The sequence below is a fragment of the Aythya fuligula genome, chromosome 3 (genome assembly GCF_009819795.1).
Source record: "Aythya fuligula isolate bAytFul2 chromosome 3, bAytFul2.pri, whole genome shotgun sequence".
Classification (NCBI taxonomy): Eukaryota; Metazoa; Chordata; class Aves; order Anseriformes; family Anatidae; genus Aythya; species Aythya fuligula.
This window is the reverse complement of record NC_045561.1, coordinates 11,741,247-11,763,046: the sequence shown is the minus strand read 5'-3', so window position 1 is coordinate 11,763,046 and position 21,800 is coordinate 11,741,247. Positions and strand designations below refer to the sequence as shown.

General features: G+C 37.3%; 1 protein-coding gene across 3 annotated transcripts in view; it reads right to left on the bottom strand.

Moving 5' to 3' along the window:
- The window catches only part of MAP4K3 (mitogen-activated protein kinase kinase kinase kinase 3), a 79,777-nt gene that overhangs the window by 19,293 nt on the left and 38,684 nt on the right, over positions 1-21,800 (bottom strand). For all 3 annotated transcript variants that reach the window (XM_032183823.1, XM_032183824.1, XM_032183826.1), the window contains 9 exons: positions 14,809-14,867; positions 13,651-13,689; positions 13,277-13,330; positions 9,794-9,836; positions 8,928-9,090; positions 7,821-7,930; positions 6,033-6,074; positions 2,124-2,208; positions 989-1,068 (listed from right to left, as the gene is read on the bottom strand). In XM_032183823.1, coding sequence (XP_032039714.1) covers positions 989-1,068; positions 2,124-2,208; positions 6,033-6,074; positions 7,821-7,930; positions 8,928-9,090; positions 9,794-9,836; positions 13,277-13,330; positions 13,651-13,689; positions 14,809-14,867 — 675 coding nt within the window. The remainder of the gene's footprint in view (positions 1-988; positions 1,069-2,123; positions 2,209-6,032; positions 6,075-7,820; positions 7,931-8,927; positions 9,091-9,793; positions 9,837-13,276; positions 13,331-13,650; positions 13,690-14,808; positions 14,868-21,800) is intronic.

Sequence of the window (21,800 nt, the reverse complement as noted above, 5' to 3'; positions counted from 1 at the left end):
CAGTGACACGACTGGTTGTTTTTACTAGCACCTCTTTGTGTCTGCAAGTGCTTATTAAAATACTTAAAACATCATTTGACAATGCACTACAGAACATGGTACTTAAAGAAAACACGGATGGATATGAGAGCATGAGTTTCATTTTATCTATTCTCCATTTTTGCCATTTTTCAAAAACTTGGTTGGTCTGTTTGGCCTGCAGGAATTATTGCATTAGTGATATTCTTCAAGGTATGTTTTGCAACTGAAGTGCAGCAGCAGCAAAGTACCTGAGCTAAGTTTTAACCAGCTAACTCAAGCACCAGTATGATTATGGGTTACATGGGGCTCAGTGCAAGCTACCTAAGCCTCCTTCTCAACACAACAGACATCTCTACAAAGTCTGGACCCTGGAAAATGAACAAACACCAGTGCCTCCAGCTTACAGTGTGAAGGCTGTCCTTGCAAATTCCTCCATCTTGCTGGCAGATGCATAGCTCCCTAAGTTAGGGAGAAGGCAGGAAAGAAAACAAGTCTCTTAGAGATTAATGAAAGAGCTGGAGAAGTCACCATACAGAAAAACCTGCAATTGGCATTTCCCCCTCCCCACTATACCCTCAAAAAAATTACTATTTATCAGATTCTGCAAAGACAGTTTTAACTGGGATTCAGTAAGTTGAGTTTCATCAGCAAAACTGTTTTTAAGATTGAAAGAATGGAATCTAGTTTTTAAAGGATCTTCTCACTTCCCTGTAGCCAAAACATAACGCTTGATGTAAATATCCTATCTTGTAAAATAACTTAAAAAAAAAAAAAAAAAGAGACCTTCATACAAAACATGTCAAGGAAATTCCATACTATTGGACAAATCATTTAACTCCAGGATAATACAGAAATATATTACATTAATGAGTGGCTACAAACTGTCATGGATGGTGGTGGGTTTTTTTGCTTCTCTGTTTTTTTTTTTTTTTTTTTTTTTTAAAGAAGTATCAAACCAGAAATATACCTGCTCCATTGACGTTTCATGAAGCTCATTGAGGTTCAGTGTGTAAATGCCTTCTTCTGCACCAAATATCAAGTATTGATCTGCAAACACAAAACAAATCCAGCAATACTGATCTTTAATTTAATTTTATTTTTTTAAATAAGTGTATGCAGCACTTAACCGAACTTTTGTCAAAACTAGACTAAAACAATTGCACACATGGAAATTAACCAACATATGATAGTTATGGTGTCTGAAAATATAATCTCACCGAGGAAGCTTAAATTTATGAAGCTGTTTTAAGACCTAAGAGTGGTGTTTTTTTTTTTTTTTTTTTGTGACAAACTGTGAAGAAAAATGCAGCTGTAATACAACTACAAGGAAGAATTGACTGAAGTATTGACTGGAAAGTTTTCACAGTACTTTAGGGGTGCCTCACTTCTTGAGCATGATTCACCTGTTGTTTATTGCAATGACAATGGAAGTTAATTAATACCCTCTTTTGCATTTGGACAGCCAAACAAGGCAGGCATCTCATATTGAGAAGGTGTCAGTGGAAAAGACTGACTTTCACAATTTCAGTTTCTAAAAAAACCCAACACAGTCTTTTTTTGCTTACTGGCTCTGTAGCACGTCTACATAGCCTATAATCAGGTGAAACTGCAGGTAATATGAGCACAGTGTTACCAATTATCCTTTTTATCAGGCAATTTAATAAAGCACTAAAAAGATATGTAAAAATTAAGAGATGCACCAAACTAACCACTACAACTAGGAAGATTAGGGGGAAAAAAACAAACAATAAGTAAATGATGAGGTAATAATTCTCAAGTAGGACCTCTGGAAGTCAGATTTTTAAAAATAAATTAGGAATGATATCTTTTGGACTACAATGCTGAGAAGAGCTGGGTCACAATCTGAAAGATATTTCTTTACCTTTAGTTAACATGCAATTTATTCTTTTTTAAAGTTGAAAACTGTGCCCCATATACTTCAGTGTAATTTAAAAAAACACACTGTACTTGAGACAAGAGTGGTATAATTGAAGAACTGCTTACATAAATAAAGGTACTTTAAAGGGAATAGTCGTACTTATCTAAAAACTCCTGAAAGCCTAGGAGAGGACAAAATTGGTAAAATAGATGGGACATACTACCTCTTGTATCTGGATTTATCCATGATGTTGCACAATGAATTTTTAGTGGACAGCCATTGAAAACCTTTGAAAAGCAAGCACCCATCTGCAGAAATAAAAATAAATAAATAAAGATCCACATAACTTCCAATGGGATTATTTTGATTTAAAAGTATTAACAAGTTAAGAGTAGCTTCATTCGCCACATGGAAAATAATCTTATCCAGACAACATGCTGGCAAATAGAATTTTTATATATATATATATATATATATATATATATATATAATATATGTATATATATTTTAAGTGATATTTTCTTTGTCCATAAGACCCTTCTGAACAAACATATCAGGATGAACATTTCTGAAGCAGCTCTTAAATTACTAGTCTAAGCATGTACTTACTTCACATGGGAAACCTGAAAAAGTTCCTGATTTCTGTGATTTTACAAACAGTCTCAAAAGTGAAGCTTTATTCTTGCCATACTTCACAAACATGAAATAAAACTCTAGGACATGCCACAATTAAAATCTTCATTTTGGATTTCCTATTCATTGTTCTGAGTTGATGTATTTACAGTACTGATAGCTACCTGAAGGAAAACCTCTGGTAGAAGATTCCATTCCTTATTTAGCATAATCCTATGTTTGCCATAATCAGTTTGCCTGCTAAATAAGAGACTTGCATAGTATATTGTAGTCAATCTCTCCATCCTCCCCCTAATGAAGCACTAGCACTTGAGGACACCTATAAGAATAATTAGTAAATTCGCATCACAATGACTGAAAAGCAGAAGTCAGGGCTTTCTCCATTCTTCCCTGAACATCACAGTAACCCCTCCTATTTTGTTAGGAAACAGACTTGATTGACAGTACAGTAGATGACTAATACAGTAGAAACAGGTAGTAAAGTGAAACGTATCTATTTACCAAAAGATGGGCAAACGTAAAAATAATTCCTAAGTAAGTGTTTCCATCTCAAATACAAGCAGACATCACCTTTATGCAAAGCTATATATTCTATAACAGAGCTATGGCATGACAACGTTTTAACTTTCTGTCAATACTTTGTGAATTATTATTGACCTATAAGTGAATTAACGAACAGCTCTCCTGTCAACATTTCAACAATTTTTGTTAAAATTCTGCTGAGTAAGAAAGTCTGCACAAATTTCAGTGCCTTCTGAACGTAGCTTAGTGTAAAAGAGCAAAGAAATTAATTCAGAATTAACTGTTTAAAATTAAAAGCAGCAGAAATTAGAGCCCTCTTTGGGGTTTGGACATCCATCTCTCGCATCACTATTATGAAGACCATGAGTTGGTCTGTTTTACTAGTGCAAGAGAAAAAAAAAAATCAATGGGAAAAGCAAAATGTGGAAGACACAAAGAGAAGTGGAAAGACCTCAGCACTGCTAGTATTGCTGCAGAAGTCTCAGTACCAAGGAGGGAGCTGGCTGCTCACTAGAGAGTGAGTTGATCCTTCTGCAGACAGAAGAACATCAGTAAGAGCTAAGACACAGATGACAAGGCAGGAGAATGAGAAGATACTGACACAGAGCGACCTCAATGTACTCGCAGCTTCCATGTTGTCAAATCCCTCAGCAGCAAGGAGATTGAAGGGGGGATATCATGAAAAACAATAAAAGGATTTTTGGAACTGTTTATGGAAGCCTCCTTCCAAGCATGCAGGACACTGAAGGCACTCAACTGAAAATTCATCAAATGACACTTGAGGTTCTGATCTCTTGGAGGAAACAAAGCATTTCTGCTGCTCTGGTCAGCAGCTAGGCAATTCTCCTCGACCCTGTTCCAAGCACTGGAGAGAGATGCTGTGGAGAGAAGCTGCTGTTCACTGTTAACACCTAGCTGAGTTCTGCAGCGTGAAGATGGCCAAGAAAGCAGGAATGGGTAGAAAACAGAAGAGACCAACCATTTTCCTCTGGCCTTTCTCAGCCTTGATCTCTGAGAAGCCTACAGAGCCAAGATGCTGCTATAAATGCTTCAGAACAGCAAACAGAGCCTGAGGGTATCATCCATAAATACCACACAAATCCCAAGGATACAGCTGAGAATCAAGCAGAACAAATTATTAAACTGAGTTGCTGGGGCTGAGGGGGAAACAAAAACACAAAATAAAAGGTCAAAGTGAGGGAGCTTGAACTGCCTGCTGCCATGGAAGCATTCCAGTCTGGAAGGAAATTCAGGAGGCAAGGCGTCCCTTCAGAGATAGTAGATAATGCATCTCCCCTGAACTGCAAGCCATCCAAAAATAACAGAGGGCAGGAAGGGAAAAAACAAACAAACAAACAAAAAAAAGAACAGACAGCCAGAGCAGGTTATTAAGAAATTTGATCCAAGTCTCTCAAATGACAGACGACCATGCATAAATACCATTATAGAGTCCCAGAACATCTCGCTACTTCAGAGGGCACTGAGAAGCAAAACACTTTGTGCCACTCTGCAACATGCAGATTTGCAACCAATTATTTGGCAGCTGATGGAGACAGGAGGTAGAGAGGAGTGTGAAAGTACCAGATCAGCCCCTAATACTTAACAGGAAGGTTAGAAATAGCTAATTATACGTAAAAGGCAGGATATGATGAGGGAAAAAGAACAAAGGGGAAAGTTTCTAACCCTACTGAGGACCCAGCAGAACCACAGAATTAATAGCACAAAGATTCAAGAACATGCCGAGGGCAGTCAAACGCCAAGGACTCATCCGATCAGCTGCAGAAGTCCTTCTATTCAGTTAGTTTCTTTTACAGCTCCATTTTATTGGCAGCTGACAGTCTCTGAATGGCCTGTCCCTGCAGTTTGTAGCCGGAGTACAACACACATGACTTCACACTTCAGGCTATTAGACTTTCTACCCTTTTTCTCATTCCAGTCACCAGTTATCTTATCTCTCCCTCCCCATGATGTGATTCAGTTGTTTTCAGTGCCAGAAGTATCTCAAAATTGCTATCATCCACTAGTTTCACATACACACACCTATGCCATGCATTTAGTTTAGCACTGAGTTTATTAGAACAGGGTTGACCTCAATAACCAATGTTAAATATATCAAGAATTTGGAGCTCTGCAACAATCCCATGCATTTATGCAAGGTATTACAGCTCTAAGTAAAAGAGGCAGGACTTCTGCCTTAACCCTTCCTACTCCTTTAAAATAGTTAGGAAGCAAAAAAGAGTATCATCTGCCCTTGTGCATCCTTGTAGCTATTTAATTTTCTGATGTAAAGATGAGAAACTGATCTGGCTTAGGAGTAACGTACCAAAAGGTTTGTTTAAAAACACCTTCCCTGGCTCCCTGCACAACTACATGAATGCACACTCCAGCATCCAAGGAGGAGAATGCTAAAGGCAGAAACAAAGGGTCAAGAAAAGGGAGAGACTAGTTCTTCTGATGGCAGAGCTGGCTAGAAGCACAATGACAAGTTCACACAGGTAATACAATGAAATTCTACTTTGCTTTACATTATGAAGGTGCACTTATGTGATTGTAGCCAGTTATTTCCAGCCCTAAGGCATCTATGAATGCTATGTTCAGAAGTTCTGAAACCTACAGCTGCACAGTATGAACTTAGTGCTACTTCTGCAATTCCTGAGGTATCAGCTCCTTAGATCCCACAGGAAAAGACCGATCAGTAAGTACATCCAGTAAACTTGAAATTAATTTACTGTCACAGAATTCTCATTTACTTTTACATGTTGCAAACAAACCAAAAAAATTCCAGAATTTACTTAGCACAAACTCAGCTGTGACTTCTGAAATGCTACACCTGTGGATTAACATTTCTAAGAGATACTTTTACACTTTTTTTTTTAATTTTAAATACAACAAATATTCAGAAAGTATACTTTCTCAGCTTTAGTAAGAAAACACGTCCTGCCTTAAAGATACATTTGTATGTCTCAGTAATACTCACATGTACTTTAGGTGTGGGAGGAAGGCCATTACTAATTGGTTTCTGAAAAATAAAAGTTAAAAAACTGTTTATACTCACAAGTGTACATATGCATGGACATGCATATTATCTCCCCACACTACAGCAAAACCAAAATATAAATGTATATTAAAAATGTACACTGCTGTTAAAAGCAGTTAATAAATAATCAAGCATAATGACATTAACAGGAAATAAATACACACAAAACCCTCCCCATAGATATTTTTTTTAGACGATAAAGATTTCTGTTGCACATTTGTAATAGAAGGCACCTCCTGGGACACATCACCATGTTCAGTGTCACATAACAGATCTAAAATCCACAGCAGGGCTTTGTCTACACTCCTATTTTTGAGCATGGGGTTAGGCTACAGACTTTCCTTCTAACCTATACTTCCTTCTTTCCGTACAATTTTGCTAACCACCCCTCCCCTACTGACCACACATCCCAAATGAAGAGTATCATCTTCCTTTGTTAAAACCACTACTATTATTCCTTAATATCTCCTCATTGAATAGCTGCATAATCTCTTGCACAGCATTCTCATGTTATGATGCTCGAAAGAATGCTATATCCAGTAATTTAAGCAATATTCTAGCAACTGTTCAACCGTTCAATACTTCAAGCAGTGTTAAGCTCTATCAGTCGGTACTAAACTCATTGTTCTGTATCAACATCATTTCCTTCTAGTAACAGCACACTTCTGATGAAATAGGTTTTACAAAAACACAGGAAACTTTAGACATCCAATTTAAAAGGCCAGGTTCAATGCAGTTCAGGAAATCACACTTTCTGAAGTATCACCTGCATTACTGGCAGTTCCTTAAAACAAAACCAAAATGTTCACTAGGTAGCTGACCTATTTCTCCTTCAGTTCTCTCAAAAGCACTACATTTCAGTCTCATCCTTAGAAGAAGCCCCCAAAGGCTGCAGTTTCAGGTTTTCTGAAACAGGGAAACTTGAACAAGCTTCCCACTCTTTTATCTCATATTCCCACTTCCACTTTTACATTATAGTAATGGAGTGACCACTCTGGAAGCCATGTGCTGCTTTGATCGAAAGAAAAAAAACTCACTTGGAAGAAGAGAAAGGGATGAGGAATATTCCCTTTCTTCAGCCCACAGCTGAATCAGGTGGTGTAAAATTGTATTCTGTCCAAGGATGCAACTCCACATGAGTATACAGAGCTCAAGTTTGACACTGCACCTAAGCTACTAAACCTTGAAACCTGGTACTCCAAATGCCAGTAGGCAAGCAGCTCAGGTATCTGGACAGCCCTCCCCAGATTTAAGTTCATCTTTTTTTTCCCCTGAACACCCAAAATGCTGTATGCATACACTGGGATAGGAGGACTCATTTGGGAACAGCCCTGATGCAGCTCCTTTCTAGGATCAGCCAAATCCTCCAGCAAGCCATCAGGTGGCAGCATATTCCTTAATTTCCTCATTTGCTTATGTAGTCATTACTCAGTACAGCACGACACATCTCTTGCTGGAGCTCCCTCTCATTAGATGTCTCTCAAATATGTGAATATAAGCAAGCCTCGTATACCCACGATTATTTTAGTTTTTACTGAGAAATACTGACTCAAGCTTCAGCATAAGACTGTATCACAACTAGATGATCTAGCAAAAATGTGCTTTGAATCAAGTAAACAAGATGCCATCCAACATTATTTCTACTCTAAAAAGCATGCTTACTCCTTTCTGTTGCTCATTTAAAGCAGCTGAGACATTAGAATAACATCTAGAAGCTTAAATACCCACCAGTATTTCTTTCCTTTCTTTCCTTGAAAAATTAGTGTCTCTGTCTTCATTGTGTTGAGGTGGTGATCCTTCTCTTTCACCATTTAATTGCACAGAAGTGAAGCCGTTACCTAAAGAGATTCAGATTTAAAAATGTGTTCTACCTTAAACTGAAGACCAGTCTAGCCTAAAAACAGTTTTGAAGGGCCAAAATTTCTGGACGTGTCACTGATGCAAGGACATGATCCAATACCTTATTTCTAAAGCATACATATTCCCCACACATGCACACATAACCATCTATAAAGCCACATGCAATCTTAGCCCATAGTGGTTGGTAATTAATGCAACAAAGCCAGTGTGGACAGAAAAAGGGATGCAGTCATGGTTATGAGGAAAAATGTTATTAAAGTATCTAAGAGAAGCCTGGATATAGCTAACAATTCAATTACTGATTTTTAGTTAGTAGCCTCGAGGCATTCCTCAGCACTAGATACTTGAGTGTTACAGCAAAAGATGTAACACAACGACTGCAGTAATAAAGATATAGCAAGGAAGATCTAGTGAGATACCAAATAAGAGTCAGACAGCAAACTTGCTTAAAACAAGCCAGCCTAGTACAGCACTCAAAGCATTAGACCTTAACAAAAGCATCAAAGGAACAGCCTGAGCAAACAGTAAATAAGCACTACTACCTGGTATACTGCCTAACCCCGTTCACTACATATAAAAATTGAACTTTGAAAGCAGAACTGTAATCTTGACGTGTTTACGGATACCAAATTACCATAACAGTTGACACACAGGGCAAGAATCTGAAACTTACACACAGGAAAACGTTTATTCCCTGTGACAATCTCAGTATACAACATTACGAGCATGTCGCTTAGAAAGGCGACTACGTCACCACTGATATCAGCAAGGAATTGTGTCAGTGGCTTTACTTGAAAGTACATTAAGAGTTTCAGTGTGCTTTTTTTTCTTTAATTTCAATGCACCTTCAGTTACTCACCCACTACAAAAACACCCACCCACTCCAGCATGCTTTAAGGTGTGCATAGATGTAGACAAAATCACATCAGATTATTTAAGCAATACCTCCTGTACACTTCTTGGTGTAACTCTTACCTAAAACGTTAGATTTCTGCGGAGGTAACCGTGGTGGGGGTGGTCTGGGTGGAACTTGAGATGCAGATTTTGCTGGACTCTCAGACGTTGGGCATCTCTTGATTGTCCCTTGATTATCATTTTCAGAAGAATGGCTTTCTTGGGGGATAAAGATGGATTTAGGCTGAAAAGACATAGTAGTAATAAATACACAATAAAAAAGACTCACATAATAGAAAAAGACTTGTTGGTGAAAAAGACATGAAGTATTTGGATCTTGGAATTTTCACAGGTAAATTAATAAAGTAACATGTTATGCTATGAAGATTTCCTTTTAAAAAAAATCATTAGAAGAAAATCAATAGTAATAAAAAATCTTATGACAAAAAATCAAATTCAAAATTACATTCAAGTTATGCATTAAACAATTATTGGATATACTGAAATGTCACCGTTCATGACTACAGATAACCAAACCAGACATTTAAATAGAAACTAGGGAATGTACAATGACACAGCCAGAGATTTGTGTAAAGAACCCCAAATAGGGAGTGCAATCACAAAGGACAACATTGTTTCGTCACTGGCTGCACTAAAGCTGCTTGTAAAATCCTTTTCAGTTATACAAAGATAGTTAGTGAAGCACAGTGAGTAATCAAACCTGCAGTTTTTGCCTAGCCAACTGATAGCAATCTGACTTTTTTTTTTTTCTCCAATTCTGCTCATATTATGGTAACCACCAAACTCCCCCTAAACACACACTTGACTTAAAATTTGATTCTAGTCCTTAAGTCATGGTTCACCCTAAAGAACCATCAGCATTTCTTCATTGATTTATTTTTAAAGGCATCCCTTTTATTCTGGGCAACAAATCCCCCCTCACTTGCCTTTGGTGGTAAAGGAGGTGGTACTTTAGGTTTCATAGTGGCACTGTAAAAGAAAAGAAACACGACAGGTTGCTGTCTGGTGTATTTCTTTGAATCTCATATTGCAGTGTTCAAGAGGATACAGGATTCTATAAATTCCACACAAGTAACTCCTATACATACACCATTAACTTGTCAACAGCACTATTACATCAAAATAACTGCATCGTACTCGAATACCTTCAAACATGTTTCTTATTGCTGTGTGTACCACATATACTACCAGAAAACTCAAGCATCACGGATCCTTGAGACCACAAATGACCTGAACTGATTTGTGGGACATGCTTGTGTGGAAAAAAGCAAGGAGATGCAGAGCAGACATTTACTCTGTTGAGAGGAAAAAAAGTTTGGGTTCTCAGTAAGCTTTTCTAGAGAGCCATTTGTAAATATATAAGGCAATGGAGAGTTAAACTGACTAATACCATTCCTTGAAAAAATTTACCACAAACTTTTCATAACAGCCTTCCAAATGAAAGCAAAGAAAAAAAATGCTATATACAGCTAACCTACTGTTTTTCCCTTCTCCTCTCCTTCTATGAGTTTCTTTTTTTCACACAAATCTTTTGGGAAATACATATTTAACTTAATCATTCAGCAGGTTGGCTCAACAGGACAAGGTAGCATGAAAAAAGAAAGCTGAAGCATCAGGAGTACTCTTCTTCTGTTGGTTTTGCATTTTAAAGAATGTGCTGTATTTTTATTAAATCTTAATTTCCTAGAATTTTGATGTTTTTACAAACTTTTGCACTGCACTGTTTCCTAACCTTCTGGAACAGAAGATTATTTCCATTAAATAAATCAGGAATACAGCTGTGAAAACTTGACATTCTTGCACAATATTTTGCTTTTTTTTAAATTACGTTCCAAAGTTTTGGGAGAATATCCAAGTAGTAAGGTTATCAGTTTGCTTGTTTACAGCTCAACAGCTTGCCTGCTTTGCATCATTCTTCTCCGGAGTTTCTGTTCTAGCATCTTATCAGCTGCTTTTATTTTACAGAAGCTGGAACAGACTTCTGAGAACAGGATACCCTGTGACAGGTACTTCAGTCACAATGCAGGTGGCAATCACCTTGAGCAGGAGACCAAGCTCAAGTCTTCAGTCACGTGTGTCCAAGCTCCACTCTGTTTCTTTCATATCCTTCTCTGCATTTCCGACAGCCACCACAGTGTTACTGGGCAGTCAAACCCAGTTTAAAAAAAAAAAGTCAGAGCTTTTGCCAAATATGATAGATGTTTGTACAAAGGACTGTGCGTCCTGGTTTCAACAGCAAAGTGCATGTGCACTTTGATCACACAGGATACTGCATCAAAATTTTCTGCCTTCTCAACTTGCATAACCAGGAAATTCAAGCATCACCAGATTAGCCACATGTGTGAGAAAAAGACGTATCAAAGCAACCAAAATCCTTAAAAGAAGAGAGAGAATTCTGTATATTCCCTGAAGTGTGTGTATTCTCTGCTGCTATGAATCATCCAGCTTTGGAGTCATGCAGTGGCATCAGTTTGGAGTGGTGAGGGGACAGCTGCTTCATTGTTTGTGTTCTGGGTCTGAGGGAAGAAGCTATTGATGTCACATGCGCTCTTCAACTGCAGCTCCATCTCACAGAATATACATCAAATAAGAGCCCTGAATCTTCAAGCAGGCTCCAGAGAAAGCTATGAGAGACTGAGCTGATGTCCCAACACACCGCAGCAGAGCTTTGGACTCAAACAGATACCAAGAGGAAACAGGCACGTGCAGAACCCATCTGAGTCAAGGCTGAGGCATCTGAGGCTTATCGCTGTGATAACAGGAAAATTTCAGGACCTCTCAGTAGAAAAAGAATACTAGGTATACAATGTGAGAAGATACAAAAATCTCAAGACATGTTCGTACTACCATCTGTGACTGTCCTTAGGGTCAGACAAACCAGAACCTCTCTAGAAGCTATGGGGTGCTTTTTTGGTCCCAGAACATGACTGAAGTAGATGATACTAGCTGCAAACAGAGCAAGAAAGACAGGGGGGAAGGAACAAAGCAAAAATGAACAAGGACACAGAGCTGTACACAAGGAAGAGATCTAGACATTAATACAGCTGGAGGAACCAAGCTGAACTGGCTCACAGCAGTGCAGCTATCCAGAGCATCTTCAGTGCTCTGACCAGAGTAGATCTGGCATTATGGAGCTATAGGGGGACCGTTTCATCCTACAGTGAAGGAAGCCTCATTTACCATTAGTAAGGTCTATGCAGTTACGAGCAGAGGAGGCTCTTCGGTCCAAATGCAGGAGAACAGATCAATGAGTGTTGTTACCACTCTCTTCCCCTTGAAGATAATACTTGGAAGCTTCATATTGTTGACAAACAGTGTAATTGATGGTATCTTTAGACAGCCACTTAATGAAATACGAAGAATTTCTCAAGGAATTAGCAAGGGAATAATGCCTGCTAAAAACTGACTAAATCATTTTTCTTCTGTAAATGTCACTTGCACCAAACAGCCTTGTGTTTTGAGAAGTTGATCATTAATCAATGCAAGTTTAAAGTACTGTCACTGTAAAGTAGCTGACATCAGACACTATCAAGATCAGTAGCCTTCTTCAAGGTAGCCCCCTTCTTCAAGGGGGCTGTCCATCATGTTCATTGAGGTGATGAAAGCCCTACCTTTGTTACAAGGGAACAAGAGTAAAATACCTCAAGAAAAGAAATACAAAGAGATATTTGCTTCTCTGGAAAGGGGTAAATAGTCCAGTGACAGAGAATGCATGTTTTACAGGTTTCTGGTATGAAGCAACAGCTTTCAAAATTATCCATTAACTGGAAACTAAACAAGAAATCTGTCTCAATGGCATCTTTTTTTTTCTTTACATTGGATTTATTCAGGAACGTAAATTTCCACATACTTGCTGTGTGTTGGAAATTTTTTGAGTGCTCATCTGCCAAGTGAAAACGCCCCCAAATACTTGTATCAGTGGAATTAAATGAGCATAATTACTTTAACATATGCCTATCCACACTGCCTTAGCAGTCACAAGAAGCTGGTTCTCTCTGTTCCAACATCCTCAAACACCTAAATAAGCATTCTCTTGGCTGAGAATGCGGACAGCACAAATTCAGTCATCTAGAGAAGATGGTAACACATCTTATGTATTTTTTTTTTTAGAGCTTTACATAGTCATTACTTCTAAAAGACACATCCAGGACAAGGGTGAGATAATTTACTGTCTCAATAGAAGTACACAGATTTTGTTCAAAATTAGAAAACAAAAGGGCAACTACATCATGTGAGGAACAAGATCTTTCCCCTTAATTTACCACAAGTTTATCAGCACAATAAGCAAAATTCTGATGATGTAACCTAGGAAAAATATTAAACGTGTATCTTGAATTCAACATTTTATTATTTTTTTCTTCTATTCAAGTATCAGGTTTTATTTATTTATTTTTTACAAGAGGACTTACTGTTTAGCATCATCGTCTGCATCATCATCATCTTCTAAATGTGCCACGTGTCCCCTAAGAAAATAAACAAGGTACTATGGCTGAGTGAGTTTTAATAAAATTATTTGGATAATGCAAAAAAAAAAAAAAAAAAAAAAAAAAAAAAAAAAAAAGAGAGATTAAAGGGCTACTACCCCTTTTACAGACTATTGTCTTTTAGCTTTTTATCATGATTATTCTTCTTCTTCAAAGCACAGCTGTATTACAGCCAACTAAGCCTCTCTCTTATCTTCTTGGCACACACAGGAACAAACAAGAACTAGTTGTGACAGACATAAGAAATCAACGTGCAAATGACTTTGAAACACACAAGAGGAAAAAAAGAATAGAATTACCGCTGATGCAGTTCTTCTTCAACTGATTTTAAGAGACTCCTTCAGAATTAAATAAGAATAAGAAGACAGTTTAATTGTGGCACACAATCTTAATTATCAAAAGCCAAGGCAAATGCTCCCATGATTCTATCAGCAAATAATGCGAAGCATATTATTTTAGCTAGCTTTCAGAACATAAATCAAACATCTACATACAAACAAACAGTGCTGCATTTTTCTAAGTTACACAGTACACTTCCGTTTGCATTTATTAATGTACTGCTATTCAGCACAGTGGCCCTTGTACTGTAAAACAAGGCTGTTTTAACTTGATCAAATTTAGAAGAAAACCACACTAATCAAGAAAATCAGCAGCATTAAAAAAAGCTGAAGTAACATGTGCATTCAGCTACTGTGCTGGAATAGATTCATTGTTTTGTGTCTTTGAAAACACAGAAGAATAACAGGTGAAATGCAGGAATAGGAAACAATAGGATTTATACACATATTGGTATACAGATTTTACTGATCTATAAAAGATAGTAAAAAAAAACCAGCATGCTTTATGCTTAGATTTCCTGCATTTTTAAAATATGATTTGATTTAGCAACACAAAGGTAAGCATCCTAATTCTGACATGCATAAACAGAAATTAAGAAACTGAGTGGAAAGGAATGATATCTTTGAAAACTATTTCACATGACTAACACAAGAAAATTATTAAACCTATAAAGTTAAATGTCTTCGAAACAGGTAAATTTTACTTTTCAAAGCCTGTGTAACTGAATGCTCCTCATGCCCTATAACACTAAGAAGGGGTTCATATCGGAACTTCAAAGAGCAGTGGTACTTACTAGATGGGGTAAAATTGTGCTCTGCAACACATACCATGCAGAACATTTTGTTAACGAGCAGACCAAGATAACAGCTCTTAAAAGGAGACTCACAGCACCACAGAGACAGTACGATCAACATTGCCTCAAATACTGAAAGGTGCTGTAATTCTGTATCAATTACTAATATTGTATAAATAGTGACTTTGGAACCATAACTGATATAAATAAGCGTGACATTTTACTACATCCATTTCAGTTGATGTGTTTAAACACACATTTGTGAACTTGTAGTATAACAGCCTTGAGTGAATATACATGACAGAAAATGCCATTGTTTACTCACTTATTTGCACCCAAGAAGTAGCCACCCTGAGGACCATGACCATATTCTAGCTGTAGATCCTGAAATACAAGAGAATGAATCTTTAAGATGAACAGGTGAGCAAACACATACCCCACATCAATCCCACTGCTGTTACCCCTCTCTACAACACCTGAACCACCACACCAACTAGTTCCTCTGGCCTCTAACACCATTCTCAAGCCCACCACACCTGAAAATCTCCTCTGCCAGCTTGCTGCACCTCTAATTCCTTTTAAAACTCTGTCATTAGCTTCTTCCTTAGCCTCACAGATCCTTTCCTCAAATAAGTCAGCTGTAGAAAAGGAAATAAAAAAAAAAAAAAAAAAAAACAACAAAAAGGACTTTGTGATGGATCAAGCCCCATCAAATTGATCGCACTAGTTTTTACAGAAGCCAGCCATCCCTCCCTGGCACATTAATAGTATTCCTTTCAGATGGGGAGTTCTTCTGGCAGAGAGCCTGAAATGCCTTTAGCAGATGGCAATGTTAAAGAAATAAGCAAAGAAGACACTAAAAGGGTTTTAATAGCTCTGGTTATCCGATATATATTTGAGGGATAACTCTATGTTCTTATGTAGATTTTAACAATATCTTTTGTATCAAAAATAAAAATACAGTATTAACAGAACGGGCAGCAAAATAAAGCACTCAAGCTATCACCGAGGGCTGGCTACTCAGAAAAAGAAGTGCCAACAGGCCTCAGACACTACTATTCAATGGATGCCGTATGGCATACAAATTTAATTCATTAATGGGAATAAAGAGACCATACTGAAGCACCAACAACTTTGCGTCTGCCAGGAGGATACTGCTATAATCAAATGGTTTTGGCTTCTTGAGATGGATCACACAGAAATCTGCACATAAACTTGCTTCCCAAAACACTGTGTGTGTTCACCAGGAGAAATTAGTCACTTATCACCTAAGTTAGTGACAAATGAAGCTACACTGCTCCTCCCTAGACAACTTTTCAATAGTTTTGTAGTATTTTCTGTAGAATAGGCCTCTTTTGGCTGCAGCCTGTATCAAAACCATGCCATCCTTCAGAAAAGTGCCCAGAGAGCCACGCTGCAAGAGCTTGGGCTAGACAACGACAACTCACGGGGCTGATCTCGCAAAGGCTGTTTTTAAGAATCAGGGGAGAAGTCTCCTACAAGATTTTCCAGTGCTCCCAGATACCAAAGCACAAGCCACCACAAGCTTTCAGTCCCAAACTGAAGGGCAATCACTTCACACAAAGCTATGAAAGGTTGTTTTCTACTTGGCAAGGAGTTCCAGGTTTTGTTTACTGCACCTTCAACTCTACTCTGTAAAGCTAAGTAGTAGTTTCCACATGGGTGTTTCTACCACAGCTGTCAGTAGCATTTGATTGCTTCAGTGACTTTTCATATTTTCCCAGGACAAGTGAGATATTGTGGAAATAAACAACACGTAACTGATATGATGTAAAAAGGTAGAGATCAGAGGGTTGTATAAAAACCGCAATGGCAAGCCCAAAGCTGCCATTTCCTGAACCTTGGAGACTTGTCAGCCTTAGTATGAGTTTATTACACACCACTTTCTAGAATTAAACTCTGAACCACCAACAAACCCTACCCACTCCCCACAGAAAAATGAGGTGACAGGAAGGAAGGGCTCAGAAATGGCCATGCAGGTGGAAGGCTCGCCCTCCTCTAGGGCCATGCCTCAGGCTCCATGAGGTAGCAGGTGGAAGGGGTTAGGCCTCAGTCACGGGTATTATTGATACCTTCTGGTATCCTTATCTTCCTTCTCCACAGTTTTACTCTATTCCTGTACCCCAACAGCTCACTCAGAGAATCTCCCTCCCCTGTGAAAGGCCATCCTAAGCCCTCTGCAATTTCAGCCTTGGTAATTCCCAGTATCTATAACATCATCCAGGCAATTTCTTTCTGCTGGTCCTCACCATCAGCTGACACACCCCAATCCACCAGAGATACACTGATCTAATTCTCCTGACTGTGAGTCAGTAATTATTCCAAAAATAATTTATTCAAAAAGGTCCACAGCAGCCAAATGTAAGCACAGGTATTTGGGGATTCAGGCCTGCAGCAGAAAATAACAAGACTGGAAACATAAGATATCACTAGACTCACAAACAACAAGGTTAAACAGGCGGCGTGAGTCTGTGTAAAAGGATGCCAGAAAAAGGATTGTTGGAGAAAAATAACCCCAGACCGGTATACCGAAATCTGAGATTTTCAGTTTGAGTGTCAAGTGCTTTGTCTGCATGTTGCACAATCACATTAATCACAAGCAGGAAACAGAAATCTTATGTTGGCCAGACATAAAATGCTTGTCCATTTTAATTTACACATCATGCAATGCATGACCATATACATTGTACAGCAACGACAGGAAAATTAATAAGAGAAAATAAGCAAACATAAAGAGCCTTCACCTGTCACAAGACCTTACAAGCTTCACTGGATTCCTCATTATGAAAAATGGCATCTGCCAGAATTACTTATGCTTAAATTCTTTAAAAGGACAAAAGCTTATTTTTTATTCATTTTACCATTGTGCTATTAGCATTTTTTTCACTATGATTATAACTGGATATATTTTTCATTCCCTGTCCTTGACTAGCCTGTTAGCATTCTTGCAAACTTTTAAAATATTTCTGGTTTTCAACCTAAATGTGGGGATGTGGGGTCAAGTAACCCATTGCTAGGGAAACCTACTTTTTCACTCTTGATTACCAGATACATTTTGAGAGCTAGTCGGCTCTTTGAAAGTGCTAGTGTTTTTTTTTTGTTTGTTTTGTTTTGTTTTTGTTTTTGTTTTTGTTTTTTTTTTTTTTTGTTTTTTCCAAATGTATCCTGGAATTGTGACTTTATACACCTTCTAGCTATATATTTAATACACTAACATAGATAAGTACTGCATTTATCATATAAGCCCTCCACAGAGCTATTATACTTTATAAGAAGAACAAGTGTAAGTAGATTTTTATTTTTAAAGCCAAATGTAAACATAAACAAAACAGAAACCTTATCATGTATGGATTCCCACTGGGAAGAACAAATTAGCATGAATTACTAAATGATGCAACATCTGCTTTAATAAAGGCTATCACCTCACCCACATCCTGAAAGTGGCCCAACAACATTATTAATCTCCATGAATATTCTCATTTAAGATACATACCATGCCAATTAGTTAACAAAAACTCTTTCTAATCAGACAACATTCACACTAAATGAGTCTGAATGACTAAACATTTTCCAAAAGAAGCTTAAGACCTACACCCAGTAGGAATGAGAAAATCATTAATAACTTTGCTGTTAAATCTAAGACACAACCCCAGATTATTCTGCTTTCAAGCTCAGGTTATGAAGGACCCATTCCTGAGCCAACATAACTGTGTACAAGACAGAAGGCTATTTGCTGACAACAATCACTCTGGAAAAGAGATAATACAGGGAATAACCACTAGTTCTTCTCACCAGTCTGGGTATAACTAAAGGAAGAAGTCATGTAAAACGGCAAATTACACCCTTCAAAGAAATCAACGATGCTATAAAACAAGTTCCCCAAGAATGATTAAATCTACAGTATCTTCAGCAGTTGAAGCTTCAAAAAAAAGCTATTGAATTTTCTGCAGAACTTCATGATGAATTAAGCATTACTGTAAATTTTAGTCTTCTTTCCTAATCAACAGATTTGTTCTCGAAGGCTGAGCTGTACTGAAAAATTTATTTTAAGTGTTCAGTCTCTCAAAAAGCAAAACTGAATGTATACAGTTAACCAGCAATTTGCAGTTACTTCACGTATCTTTTAATCCTGGAACGTTAATCTATTCATTTTGTTTGTTCAAATGACCTTGTTTCTTAAGTCTTTAAATCCACAAAGTGCTGGGGAAGTAAATCTGAATTTTGAAGACTACACATCACCTTTGACTACAAACTTAGCAAACAAGAAGGCACATATGCATCCCTATTTCTTAATAAGAATAATGATTAAGCAGTTCCTATCATGCTACCCCATAAAAAAGAATGCTTATTTTAAGACAAGCTTTAATATTTCTTAATGAATATACACTTCCAATGCCTTTACTTCATTAAAAATCACATTCTTTATTTTCTGTGGATAGCAGAAATAGCTAATTATATATATATATTTAACCATGAGCAAAAGTAATTCCTCCCTGGTGACTGACTGAGGTTTCCTGTGCGTTACTGCTACGTAGCTATTGTTCCCCTCTTCCTTGTATTTCAGTTCTCTATACGTTTTGTCTGAGTGTCTGCTTGGCACAAACAGCACTATTTTGCATCCACGTAAGCGAACATTACCACCCTAATTAACTATGGTAAGGCCCCAATCAAACAGACACCTCTACACAATATTTTAAAACTGCCTTCTAGCAACAAAATTCAGCATCTCATCTTCTTGATTACTTCTGCTGAGGTAGAAAGTACTGAAAACATACAGTGAAGGAAAAGAAAAAGCAAAAACCAAACACATTCCTAACCCTTACGTACTTTTCCCCTCACATTTTTACTCATTTTCTTCTAAGGATCACACATCATTTCATTAACTAAAGCAGAGCGAAGTATGAAGACTTTCTGAAATCCAGCTAATAGATAACTAATATAACTCTAAAAATATAGTATAACTAAGCAGGAATAGGAATATATATGGCTTTTAACAAAGTGAAAATCATACACATGCATGTATAGTGAGGAGAAAAATGATCTCAACAAACTAAAGAGTAAGTCTTCCGGGCAAAGTTTATCATCTACGTCAGTCACTTCTCCTTAACTTAAGGTTTTCCTATAAATCTCTCAATTTCTATGCCACAAATAAATAACTAACACCAAAAAGCTATGCTGAAACACTGCATTCTGAAAATTAACTGTTGCCAAAGACTATTAAAAAATATTAAATCCAGAATGTTTATAAGCAAAAAAAACCCCCACGGATCTAATGTATAAATACCTCTGGCAAATTTAACAGCAAGCATTGCATGATAACCACAAATCCCTTACTGAATACTTTGCCAGAGAAATCTAAAGTGAACGCTAACTTGACAGCAACTGAAAACAACTTCAGTTTGAAACTTGACATTTTCACCTCCTCCATCCCCACTTCCTTAAAAAGTAGAATTCAATACTTTCCACTGTGTGTTGAATACTCCAGACTAAATTGTATGAAGTCCAATGTAGAATCATTTAATTTTTCCTCCAATACGAAGAAAAAAAGCGACTATAGTGTTATCAATCAGTTTCCAAGACCGGGGTGGATGCATCCAAAAACAATTTTTCAGCTATGAAAAAGATTTTCAACACAATATTTCATTGATGACCAGGATAACCCAAACTAAAATTTGCTCAACATGACTTTTTGATTTGAATCCTGTCAACAGTAAGCTCTATTTTTCCACTAGAACCCATCTGGTGGAAAAATAACCTGAAAGAAGTCACAGCTTGAAGAAAATAATATTTTTCCTCAAGATACTACATACCTGAGGCTATTTCTGAACTAATGCTTAAATACAGCAAAAATATTTTAACTGAAAGATATTTGGCCCTGCTATACCCTCTCATGATTGCAATATCAGTAGTTTATCAATTTTATCACAGTAAACATTTCTGAAAATGTGCAAAACAACATATCATAGACTCATAGAATGGCTCGGGTTGGAAGGGACCTTAATTAAAGATGACCTCGTTCCAAGCCCCCCTCTGCCATGGGCAGGGATGCCACCCACTAGATCAGGTTGCCCAGGGCCTCATGCAACAGAAGGACGGTTCACTTGGGAGATGCGTTCTCATCTCCCCTTTAGACCCTCAGATTTTAAGCTAATGGGATATGTGACAATGCCAAAGGAGATCTGAAGAAAAAAAAAAAAAAAAAAAAAAAAAAAAGCAGCAACTGAAAAATAAAACAAGGCAAAACAAAAATAAAATCAAGAAAAACCCATCCCCAAAAACAGAGCAATTGCACAGGATGAGTTGTTCCCACCACATATAGGGAAATCTAAGCTACTAATCTCAAAACAATTTGTGAAACATTTTTTCTACCAAGGAATTCCACATGAAGTTCCTTCCAAAAATGAGTCAAAGCTCTCAGTAATTACAGCATTGGCAGATTCAAGTTGCACCAAGCCAACTGATGCCAAAACCAACAAAAAATCACAAACAAAAAACATCCCCAAACACCTCAGTCTTCCATTCCTCCCCCCAAGTACACTTATACTAAAAAGCTCACAAATCAAAGAAATCCACTAAAACAATCCTCATCTGCTACAAAATGTTTCTTCATTTTTTCCACCATATAAGAAGTTGTCAAAGTCAGAAGCATTACTTTCGTAACTACGTTGTGCCTAAAGAGTAAAGAAATAAGAAAATTTGCTTTCTACAGTAATTTCCATGCTGCAGTGCTAACAACTGAATTCTTTAGCAGTGTGGTAACAGAAAATTTGGAAAATATATCAGAGTATAAATGGTGCCAAATGCCATTGAAAACACTTATGACCCTGCCTTCTGTTATTTGTATTAAGTTTATATTCATTCTGTAATATAACTGCTATCTGGAGAATTTGGATATTTAAACTTATATAATTTTATAGTCTTTCATGGAACTATTTAAAGGAACTACCAAGCAAAAATACGAAGAGGATGTAGTTTCTCTTTTTTAATCACCCTCCATAAAATTAACACGTTATGCATTGTAAAGCAGTTAAATAAGTTTGAATGAACGTGTAATACTGAGCCCCTTCTACAGAAGTGATTTAACGAAACATGAGTATGGGTTAAACACTTTCAGTACTGCACATTGTAAGAATTCCATCCTATGTTACAGAAACATTCATATAGAATAATCCTTGCACCAAATGGCTTTTACACAGATGAGAACACCACTACAACAACAGGACAGAACATGAGCTTTGGAAAAGGAAAATAAAGACAAAACCAACACTGACAAAGAAAGGCATAAGATGAAAAATA